The 12,072-nt window shown below is 37.4% G+C and overlaps 1 protein-coding gene across 1 annotated transcript in view; it reads right to left on the bottom strand.

The window, feature by feature from the left end:
• Nucleotides 1-12,072, bottom strand: part of LOC117413283 (platelet-derived growth factor receptor beta) — a 38,778-nt gene that overhangs the window by 18,150 nt on the left and 8,556 nt on the right. Inside the window, exons 2-5 of the mRNA XM_034022231.3 lie at nt 3,286-3,352; nt 1,528-1,803; nt 710-973; nt 203-333 (exon numbers count right to left, since the gene is read on the bottom strand). Of these exons, the coding sequence (XP_033878122.3) occupies nt 203-333; nt 710-973; nt 1,528-1,803; nt 3,286-3,337 (723 nt within the window). The 5' untranslated portion in view covers nt 3,338-3,352. The remainder of the gene's footprint in view (nt 1-202; nt 334-709; nt 974-1,527; nt 1,804-3,285; nt 3,353-12,072) is intronic.

The following is a 12,072-nucleotide window of genomic DNA, read 5'->3' as shown; positions in this document are numbered from 1 at the left end:
TGTATTTACTAAACCTTTCTTTTACGTAGGATGGTGGAAATAAAACACCAACATAAAATTTAACCAAGCTCTCTTAAATAAGAACAATGGTGAGATACAGTAACACAAAACCCTATTTTTACCTTGCTCGTACCAGTTTTCTACCAATTTTTATGTAGCAGGTAGGTTTTTGTCACCTAAAACAGAATTCATTGCTACTTACAGCTTTGCGTGGGTAATCCCAACTGAAATAAGCAAGCTCCGAGCCATGAATGGAACAGTTAACCATAAGAGGCTCTCCTTGCTTCAGTACCGCCTGTGTGGCGTTGATAATGGCTTCAATCGCCTCTGGAACTAAACGTTGAAAAAAAAAAGAGAAGAAAAACAGCATGAATTAACACTACTAGGGGACTTGTGAAACTGAAAGTGACCTTGTTCTGAGTGAACAATATCTATTATTCACTTTCAAAATAAATAACAAAGCAATTTAATATATAACAAAAGAAAACAAAAAAAAAACAGTTTGCAATCACATTTCTTAAGATGACTTCACCTGTCCCAAAACATCAATGTGAAGGTCCTGTATGCTTCAACAGAGGCATCCACAATAGAGCTAAGGGAACACATGCTTGTCCCTGCAACACTGTACTCATGTATACAAAAAACAAGGGAGAGTTCAGGTCATGTGTATGGAGGTAGCTATCAATAAAAAGTATGAGAAGATGGTTACCTATTATGCTGTAAACATAAAACTGCTCTGACTCTCTCTGGGTTCCATTGAAGGTTGCCCTGCAGTAATAGGACTTGTCTTCGACTTTCCCTGTAAAGCCTTCCTGTGGCTTGTACGATCCAGGAACAGGCAGGTCATGTGACTTATCATGAAGGGTGACATTAAAAGCGGGGTTGGTGACAAAGCAGGGAAAGGTGGCTTTGGCGTTCGTTTTCATCACCACTGATTCGCCATGCTCCAGTGGTAAGAACCACATGTCTGGATCTGAGGAAGGAACATACAGTCTGTACAGTAAACCAAAGCAGAGAAAGTCTCATCTCAGTAGCACACAGTACCATTGCTCTAAGATGTATGGTTATTCAGGCTCTTACCAAAGTGAGGATACGGAGATCTACAGTGTAAGACCATATTCAGTTCTACAACCTAAGTGCACATGTATTTTTTTTTTTTAATCATAATTCACCAGCTTTCCCCTCAAATATCCAACATTTGCATTACATCTTTGAACTATATCACCAATGTCAGATGTTTTTATATATATTATTATTTAATTGAACTGAATGAATTCTATAATTATATTTAACAAATCAAGATCCATATGGGTCATTACACAATATATATCTTGATTTACATATATCTTTTATTATGCATCTGTTAACTATACATTTTCAACTAAAAGTTTACAGGAGTTTGGTAATAAAGGTTTTTGGGGACATGATACAGCATATGGTATATCATGGATTTAGTTTGGTGTTTTTATACTTTCAAACCAACACAGTCAAGCTTACATTTGTAAAAATAAAGACACTGTCACCAACCTGGCACAAAAATGTATGTGCTTTTCTCTTGTTCTTCTGCACTCTTGTGCTGGCAGGTGTACAGCCCAGTGTGTCTCCCCGATACCCTGTGCAGAGTGAGGTTGCTAGATAACTCGCCCTGCACTTCAGTCACACTGGCATCCTGCCTGTATTTCCACACAACCTTGTCAGATCCAGAGCAGGTGAGGGTGAAGGTAGAGGAAAGGTCCAGAACATGCTCAGAATCCTCAGGTGAAATGACTGGTCTACGTGCCCCTGTGCAGAACTGTAGAATCGCTTAAAAAAAGAATTAGGTTTGATAGAAATAACTGAAGTATTTTATATATATATATGTAGGCAATTGAAGTCAGTGGGATCAAGCTTGAAGAAGTCAATAACTACGTATGCTTAGGACAGTTAGTTTCGGCAACAGAGAACCAAATGTGTGAAATGGGCTGGAGTGCCTTTGGAAGGTTAAGCATGGTTCTGAAAGGGAAACTACCCTTATGCCTCAAGAGGAAAGTCTAGTTCCTAGTGCTTATAGATATGAAACCTGGACCGTCAATGCAAAAATGACTAAAGAATTACAAACAACTAAACCGAGTATGGAAAGATGCATGCTGGGAATAACAAGAAGAGACAGGAAAAGGAAGAAATGGATAAGAGCACAAACAAAAGTATGCAATGTTATTATAAGAGCGAAAAAACTGAAATGGCAGTGGGCCAGACACGTAGCAAGAAGAACAGACCATTGCTGGACCAAAGAGATATTAGACTGGATCCCAAGAGATATAAAGCGACCAAGAAGAAGACCTCCAGAAGATGGCAAGATAAAATTAGGAAACACGCCGGAGGAACGTGGATGAGGAAAGCAGCAGACAGGCCTTTGTGGAAAAATCTTGGGGAGGCCTTCATCCAGCAGTGGACTGAAAAAGGCTGATGATGATGATGATAATATATATATTGTGAGACAGCAGGGAGGGGGTTAAATCCTCCCTGCAGAAAACATGTGCAAATGCACATGGGTTGATGTAATTGTTTTGTTTTATTATTTAATTATCCCCTGCACCTGGTGATCATTGTAAATCAGAGCCAGGTGCAGGGTATTTAAAGAAAGCAGCCAGTCTGTTCTATGGAAGGAGGCAGATAGTGTGCTCTGTCTCCAAGCAGTCAGACAGAAGTAAGTGCTGTGTCAAACCTGTGTGGTTTAATTAAGTTTTGGGGCAGGGAAACGGCTTAGCCGTCCTGTGTTAGTTAGGTTCCTGTGTGTGTAGTTAGTGCTCGATAAGAGCTAGGTGTTTATTTGGTTTTGTCTGTTTGATTTTTGTGTTTATTAAAAATAGCGCACCAGCGCTTAAAAATCCATTTCATTGTTCTGGGTCGTATTTTTAAAGGGGCAACGAACCCGAGTGAGTTGTGCTTTGTCACAATATATATATATATATATATATATATATATATATATGTATATATATATATATATATATATATATAGTACCCAGGGCATTTTTGTAAATTATCCAATTAATAACAGATAGCGGTGTAGTAAAAAGAGATTCAGTCAGGCACCTTAAAACTCAGGCACCCGGTTGCTACCTCTATGCGTACATACAGTATATAAATAGTTCACACATTCTTTTAGGACTGGAATAAAATCAAATTCATAGATCATAAAAATGATTGCTGGCGATGCAACAAAAGACTTAGCCCTTTTATTTTGATGCATCTGTGCATTTCAATTAAAAGAATCATATTGTAATGGATTTCAGTTGCTCTTACCTGTAAGAAGAATGGCAGTAGAGAAGGTGGATTTCTTCCAATCCTTCTTCATTTTTCAGGTATAGCTCTGAAAAGAGAATGATTGTTAAACAAGTAAAGGAAACTATATTAACTTCTTCAAACGTTTGAATTCAATCACATCATTAGCTCACAATTGTGCTTTATCTTACAATTTATTCTGCATATAGAATGATTTATTTAATCTATAACTTAGAAAATTAATCTAGTTTTGACAACCTCTTTAATCCCAAATCCCACACTCCAAATATGTTTTTCAAATATGAACTAGCATTCACACGTCTAGGCTGTTGACAACCCCCCTAGGCATGCAGACCCTGGACCATATTTAAACACCTTGGTGTGTGCTATTGCTTTCTTATTTAGCTAAAAATCTAATGACGCCAACTAAAATCTAATGATGGCTGGAGTGTCATTGGAAGATTAAGCATGGTTCTGAAAGGGAAACTACCCTTATGCCTCAAGAGGAAAGTCTTCGACCAATGCGTGCTGCCAGTGCTAACTTTCGGATGCGAAACCTGGACTTTCAATGCAAAAATGACTCAAAAATTACAAATGACTGAATGGAGTATGGAAAGATGCACGCTGGGAATAACAAGAAGAGACAGGAAAAGGATAAGAGCACAAACAAAAGTATGCAATGTTATTACAAGAGCGAAAAAACTGAAATGACAGTGGGCCGGACATGTAGCAAGAAGAACTAACATCTAATGATGCCATCATCCTTATACAGGGAATAAACATAGGAGAATGTAATAACCATAAAGGACATTGGTGGGAGTAAACCCTGTCTTCATTTACTATGTTTAGCCTCTTCAACAAGGAGAACAAAATGAACAACAGTAACATTTATTTTTTTTAGTGGCAATACTCTAGATTTCTACTCTAGAAACCTAGAGTAGAGAATGTCTTCAGAGCCTTGTTACTGGATGAATTGACAACCTGAAAAGGACATACATTGAAGATGTCATTGACCTGATACAGAGACCATCGATAAAGCTGGGTCTCACAGTCAGCCAAGGTATGTAACTTGACACTTTTTCAAGTGACATTTAGTTAGGCCTGTGTGCAGTTACTCCCCATGATACCTTCCCCCTACAGGTCAAGCTGCGTTCCAGATGTCTGGGGTATCAAAGGCATCCAGACAGAAGTAATTCACCTCTTTATTTAATTCAGGGTTCTTGTACAACAATTATCAGGGCAGGTTTTTGTAACAACTAAAAAATAATATTACATTTACTTTGAGCACATGCGTTTTAAGTGTCAAGATTTAAGATAGTCTGGGATCAGTTTTCCATGACAAGATTCCATTTTTTTTTTCAATGTGGCTAAAACTGTTATGTTCCCCTTTATAAATATCAAAAGACATAACGTAAGTGCATTTTACAAGACAGGGTTAGATTTCCAAAATCTTTTACCCACAATAGTTGAGATGTTAGTTTATGAGTAAGTAGTATAATTTTTGAAGTTATTACTTATTAGTTCAGAATTGTAATCTATGTTTTTTCTTTCAGAAAAAGTAGTGATTATAGGTAAAGAGATGAGTTTATGGCACGGACTGAAGTCGACCTAACTGTGTTCTACACTATATCGTAGAAAGATGAGCTTACCAAAGTATAAACCCAAGTCTACAACTAGCTGTGCGGTTTTACACAGGCTGGCACGTTACTTATCAATGACCTCAACGGGACTCCGGCTGTTTGACTGTGGAAGTCAGGAAGTTCTAAGGAGAGGCCTGCAACAGGGAGGGTATGGATCGATGACAAAGCTATTTGACATACACCATGTGCCAACACCACTAGAAGCTCTCTTTCATCCCCCCTATTATTTCATTATTTAGGTCTATTTAGGCAAATGAGATTTCAAACTCAGTGATGCATGACTAACACTGAACCATTCTTAAAAAAATTAAAAAGCACTGTATTCATGAATCCATTCTGACTAGGTATGATGTTAGCAAATACATGTGCTTGCATTTTATTTTGTTTCCCTAGGCTGTAGCTGACCTTGCAGATTCTAGATCAGCCTGATGCTGCAGGTACTATAGTAGCAGGAGAATGGTAAGGCTTTAAAGAAGCAGAAAGCATGTATATCGGCTGGTAAAACTGCTTTTTTGAAATGTCAACAAACTGTAAATAGAAAATGTAAAGGTAACTCTTGAGCCCACAATTGGCTTGTAAGCCCATTTGAAAGTCCCAGGGCTGTTGTCAGCACTCATTTTGCTCAGAGTTGGAATCTTGATATGGTTTTAAACACCTTACAGGTGGGCCCTATGCTTATTCTGCATGAGTAGGCCTCACTCAGCTATTGTAGTGATTCTGAATCCAGGCCCAGATATTTCCTAATTGAACAAGTAACAACAGCCCTGTTTAATTTGTTTCTGGCAATATAGTGTAAATAATGGGGTTGTATCCTGACCCGTGCAGTCGGGTTGCTATGAAAACCTGGCAGTCTAGTCGGGTTGCTATGGTAACATGTCCATTTAGGGTGATTGCACATTTGTTTCAATTAATTTTTTTTTTTTTTTACTGTTAGCACTGTGAAAAAAAATAGTAACTGTATCTTGGACTTCAAAGAATTCTTAACATCGTTACATTTATCACCATGTTCTTTTCTGGGTAATGGTGATAAAACACATTAGCAATCAATTGTGAAGTTTAGAGGCACCAGCACTGGGAACTCAATGCTGTCTATGCAGCTCAGATAGACTCTGTTTTGGCCCATGGTTCTAGATGCATGAAGAGTACACAGAGAAACCCAGTCGACAGCAGGCATTTTTGCCATTTCCTGTTTAAACATCTCTATGGCCACAAGATAAACAGTGCTGGGAAAATTGCAAGAGGAGGCTGAGAAAAAAACCCAAAAAAAACACATTTAACTGCAATAAAGAGAATGTCTTGTTTTGGGACTTTTTCAGTAAACACTGTAAACAACCCATCATTGTCTTTTTCTTCTGATGTTTTCTCATCGCTTGTACCCCAGGCTGCATGTATTTATTTAGCAGCGCTTTTGTTTGATAGTGTGTCACCAGTGAGCTAAAGAAATGCAAGGGGTGAAAAGCTTGGTTGCGTGTAGCTTTGCACTGTTGTGGTGTTATGCATACATTCAGCCTATATTCACTGGGCCGTTCCAAAGGGTTCAGTTGAAGAGGAAAGACAATCATTCCTATTGCTCTTCTAAGCACAATCCTGTTATTCAAGCTTTGTGATTTTTAGCCTTTCCTCTTTAATCTTGCTACATTTCTGCCCCAATGATCATAATTAATTCTCACTAAAGACAATCTGGAACAGAAAATAATCAAAATTACTGGACAAATACACATTATGAAACCAAAAATTAGCACACCATGGTTACATTCCTCATGCACTAGGTTAATTACTTTGCAGTTATATACATTCTGATATTCTATCAAGAAAACAGCTTTACTAAAAAAGAATACTGCGTAAATAAAACAGTAACAAACAGAGCTCTTAATGTCGATAAAATACTTGTAAAAATGACACAGGACAAACACAAAGTCCCCTTTCCCCTCCACAAGATATACAATCCCACATTGTATTGCATTAGTTTACAAACACTGGAAAGAGCCGGCGGGGGATTCTGTTAGAGAATACATTATTCATTCTATTCCCACAGCCTTCTGCTCTGTTTGTGTTTGCCCGTCTCACTTTGGCCACTTCCCCGCCAAACTGTTTGAAAGGCTAAAGGGTCCCATTTGAATGCTGCCTGGCAGGTTCTGAGGTATGCTGAGGCAATAACAGAAGCAACATTGTACGAGTGTGAAACTGGGCGCACTCTGCACGGTGGTTGCTTCACAATTTTGAAATAATTGATTTGAGGAGGATACTGTGTATTAGGTTATATACTGTTCTACAGTACATAAACCATAGCTTTCAAGACCCCAAAAGTCTCCTTTTCAGGTGTAATTGATCCACTGCCTACAAGGTATAAGTCTCTGATTAACTATTTAACTTTATGTAGTAACTCATGTTTAGTACATGTCTATTTAGGCTGGGTCTGAACCCGAGCACTGAAACTGGCCATGGGTAGCATCCAGACGTGATTAGGGATTGGTCTTCACACAGACAGACTACCAAGATTACAACCCTTATTATACTCACTGGAATAATAGGTAATAACTAACAGACTCCTAAAGTTAAGAATCTTAGAATTACACATTCTTATTCTTTATTGAACTGAACCTAATGTGCTTAATTGGGTCACCTAGTCAAGGCAAACCTTCTCTCAGATTCTGTGCAGGCTGCAAGGTTTCAAACAAAGTCAATAGCCTTTGTTGCCTCCTTTAAAATGATCACACCCACAGTCATGACCAGATACTCTTGGTAGCAATTGTCTTGGGGGTTTCTGGTTAAAGTGTGCATTGTCATGCCTCTCTGTCAGCAGTGACTGCTGGGAAAGAAAAGGATTCTGACTGGAAATGACTGCGTGACTATAATCTGTGTCATGTGTTGTGGGAACAGATGGAACACTCCAGAACAGAGATGCTGGGGTCTGGAAGCTATTAAAGGCAGAGTTCAAGATTGAAATCCACACGAGGGTGGGAAAAAGATGGAGGAGTGTCTTTAAAATCCTCCCAGGAACTTCTAATCTATTGGCAAATCACTCTAGCCTTTATTTGAACACAGAACACAGTATACAATACAGAACACAGTATTGTAAAAACTAAAGCTTTACTTTAGTTTTTACAGGGGTAAAAACTAAAGTACAGTAAAAGCCACCAGTCCATTTACATGACAGATCAAACCTTTCAGAAACCCAAAAAATTCTGAGGGGCAGTAAATATAATAAAAGTTGTACTGACTAGGTACCATAAATACATTTTTTTTTTTTGTTTGTACTTTGGCAAATAAAATTTAAACAGCTTCTCTACCAGGATACCTTAAAACATCTACTTACAGTATATATAATAATGAACATGGAAAATATTAAAATAAGTGGATGAACAATTTGCTGGATATCATTATTATTATTTGTTTATTTAGCAGACACTTTTATCCAAGGCGACTTACAGAGACTAGGGTGTGTGAACTATGCATCAGCTGCAGAGTCACTTACAATTACATCTCACCTGAAAAACAGAGCACAATGAGTAGGTGGTTGAGGTGGGATTTGAACTGGGGACCTCCCGGTCACAAGGACTTTACTTTAACCACTGGACCACACAGCCTCCTTAAGTCTTTATTAAGGATACAATTATGGCAGCAGTGTGGAGTAGTGGTTAGGGCTCTGGACTCGACCGGAGGGTCGTGGGTTCAATCCCCAGTGGGGGACACTGCTGCTGTACCCTTGAGCAAGGTACTTTACCTAGATCGCTCCAGTAAAAACCCAACTGTATAAATGGGTTTTTACTGGAGCAATCTAGTAATTGTATGTAAAAATATGTAAGTAATTGTATGTAATTGTATGTAAAAATAATGTGATATCTTGCAACTATTGTAAGTCGCCCTGGATAAGGGCGTCTGCTAAGAAATAAATAATAATAATAATAATAATCACGGTGGTCACTGCTTTGCCATTTGCACTCAGCTTGAAAATGGGAAGTGAGCAGTAACCGTCATTTGAAATGGCAGCAGTGCACAGTTAAATCGGTTCGCAAACATCAACTAAAGGTGAATACTTACACAGAACTAGAAAAAAGTAAAGTGGTGAAATGAAGTTCTTAGCAACTAGCAGAGCAATATCCCAAACAATCTCACGAAAGCAGGGTGAGCTGCTTCAAAGGAAAAACAAACTTCTAATTAACCGAAGACTTTTGTGCAGCAAATATACCTCTGCATACCCTTGATAATGCAAAACCTAAAGGGAGAACGGTTTACAGTTTTGGAAAAGCATGAAACCCCGCTTTGTAGCTCTTGCAGTAGTTGCCCTTCAGTGGTTAACAGTATCTGTAACAGTGTAGCTTGCACAACGATCCTTCTAATCTTTCAACAATGTGCTCAGGAATGACAGAGGTCGAATCAAAAGTGAACTTTTAATGTACATCTTGAAATACCAAAACCACAGCTATGTTTAAGTAGACATTAACTAAAAGGATATTGTTGTAAGATTCTCAATTTACAACCAGATCATTTATTTTAAAACATTTAATTTCAGTGTTCAGATCATTTTTACATTGGTTGAGGAATACATGTCAAATGAAAAGGCACTGTTAAAAGAAAACACATTAAATACATGTTAAATACATTAAATCGATGTTTATTTAGCAGAAATATAAAAAATATTACAATGTATTATATTAATAAATGTCAGTGTTTTAAGTACAAATTTTAGATGTGATCATTCTGTGAAACTGTCTATTTTTAGCCGGGACTATGCCATGATTTTTACAGTGACAAAATCATACCCTTAGTCATTATATTCAACAAGAGTCATGTAGTGACATATAACACTTCTGAGCTCATACCACATCTTTAAATTGCTCATAGTAACTGTGTTCACTCAGGTCCATATACATGCATCTGTAAACTGCCTTCCACCCCCCCCCCCCCCAGTCCCACTAGAAAAATAAACTAGGACGACATTCCTGGCTGGATAATTAATGTAATAATTTTCTCTGTATACACAATATTTTCTTTCTACTTTGGAGGTGTCTACTGAAGACAGTTTTATAAACACCTCTATCATTCGGTTTCATGAGACGTCTGGGTAAAATTTATCTGAGGAATTTCTGTAATACACCTTGTCAGCAGTTTTGTCATCCACAACTTAAAAATGCTGAATCAGAATTCTAGGGTAATGTTATAATAAACTCAAGTAACACAAGCAAACTCAAGTAAGTCAAGTAACAGTCAAGGCTTTAGAAACATGTTCTCATCTCTTATAAGCTAAACTCATTCTAACAATTCCCTTATTGTTTTGCTGTTTTATCATTTTGCTTTCCAGATATTTTCACTTGTACTAAATGTGTCATGCCACAACACTATAAGTTTGATGGAAGACTTTGGTCTGCTCTCCCAATTCACTTCCTGTGTTACAGATAATATAACACCGAATTCCTGTAACACAGTAAGCAAATATATGAGTTTGATTGGCACAAACATCTTATATCATTGAAATGTAAATTAGATAACTAGATTAAAGTTTAAGAGACACTGTTAATATTATATTGTAATTATAATTCTTGCTGGAATAGAAATATCTGTTGTCACAATGTTATAATTAATGTTACAGTTATTCAGGAACAACTGAGGTGTAGGTACTGTAAATCAAATACCGTTTATTCATATTTTTCAAAAGAAATGTTTTTTTACACTTACAAATACTGGAGCAAGCTTTGCACTGTAGTAAAAAAAATAATTTTAGCAGGCTACAGGTCAGTTTCCTCAGCTATTTAAAACCTGCTCCACTTAATTCTTTAAAAAGTCTTACTCAATTCACTGGAAAATTACCTCCTTGGGAAAATAAAATACATTTCTTTTCAATGCCAAAGTTGAACTTATGGTAGAAAATATTTTTTTCCATTTCCAGCATCTTCTCTCAATGCTGCAAAAGAACGGTATGGTGTGCTAGTTTAGTAAGGGCCTAATCTATTTAGTAATGTTCTATGGCGGTGACATGATACAGGGATCCTCCCTGCATCTTCTGAGATCTTCATCACTTTCTACATTTACATACATAAGGAATCAATACTGTTTTACTCTAATTCTCTTGAATTAGTAAACCAATGTGCAGCGATTACAACTGGGGTTCAGCGGAATCAGTGCTTCTGATCCTGTCCGCTTGAATCCAGTTAGAACCTCATCCAGATTCCGAAATGGGTTTACATCCGGATATACAGAAGATTTAGGAATCAATCCCTCTAAAAGAGAACTTGAATCCAATTAGATTTTATGAATATAAACAGGGCAACCGTTACCGTTTCACTAATTAAACTCCAGTTCTTTAATCACTGGGTAACATAATCCACTATCTTAATACTTCGTGTAATATGATTTGGTGTAGTAATAAGTACACCAGGGATTAACGTACACTGTGACAGTGTGAGTCCAATGTTTGTGAAGCTGCTTATATAATGATAGAAATTGTATGAACTTCCGTTAAATGTTCATGGGGGAATTGTCGAAAAAATAAAATCCTGTGCCACCCCTCCCCCATGTAGGGCAGCAGTGTGGAGTAGTGGTTAGGGCTCTGGACTTTTGACCAGAGAGTTGTGGGTTCAATCCCTGGTGGTGGACACTGCTGCAGTACCCTTGAGCAAGGTACTTTACCTAGATTGCTTCAGTAAAAACCCAACTATATAAATGGGTAATTGTATGTAAAAAATAATGTAGTTGTATGTAAAAATAATGTGATTTCTTGTAACAATTGTAAGTTGCCCTGGATAAGGGTGTCTGCTAAGAAATAAATAATAATAATTCTCACACACTCTATTTTGGTAATGATCTCTAAAACCCCTATCCAACTCCAAATAAAAAATATTTAATTTGTGTATTCTGGGCAGCTATAGTCGGTAACTGTTCAGTCACCCGTTACAAAAAGCACAGGTTCATGTTAAATAAACTAGAACTTCAATTTTGGGGGATTTTGTATTTTCTTTACAAGATGAAAATGAAAACATCTGCTTGGAGTTTTTTCAAAAATAACATTGCAAGCAGCTTCAAAACCTTGTGAATATTTTTCCTGTTGCCACAGAGGAACTAGAGGGAATACTTAACCAATAATGAGCAGGAAAGAAAGATTCATCAGTTTTTGTCCTTTGGCGGCAATTTAGGCACCAGAAAAACGCTTGACCTAAAATATTAAAAATGT

The sequence above is a fragment of the Acipenser ruthenus genome, chromosome 23 (genome assembly GCF_902713425.1).
Source record: "Acipenser ruthenus chromosome 23, fAciRut3.2 maternal haplotype, whole genome shotgun sequence".
NCBI lineage: Eukaryota > Metazoa > Chordata > Actinopteri > Acipenseriformes > Acipenseridae > Acipenser > Acipenser ruthenus.
The sequence above is the reverse complement of the archived record's forward strand: the minus strand, read 5'-3'. Positions and strand labels throughout refer to the sequence as shown.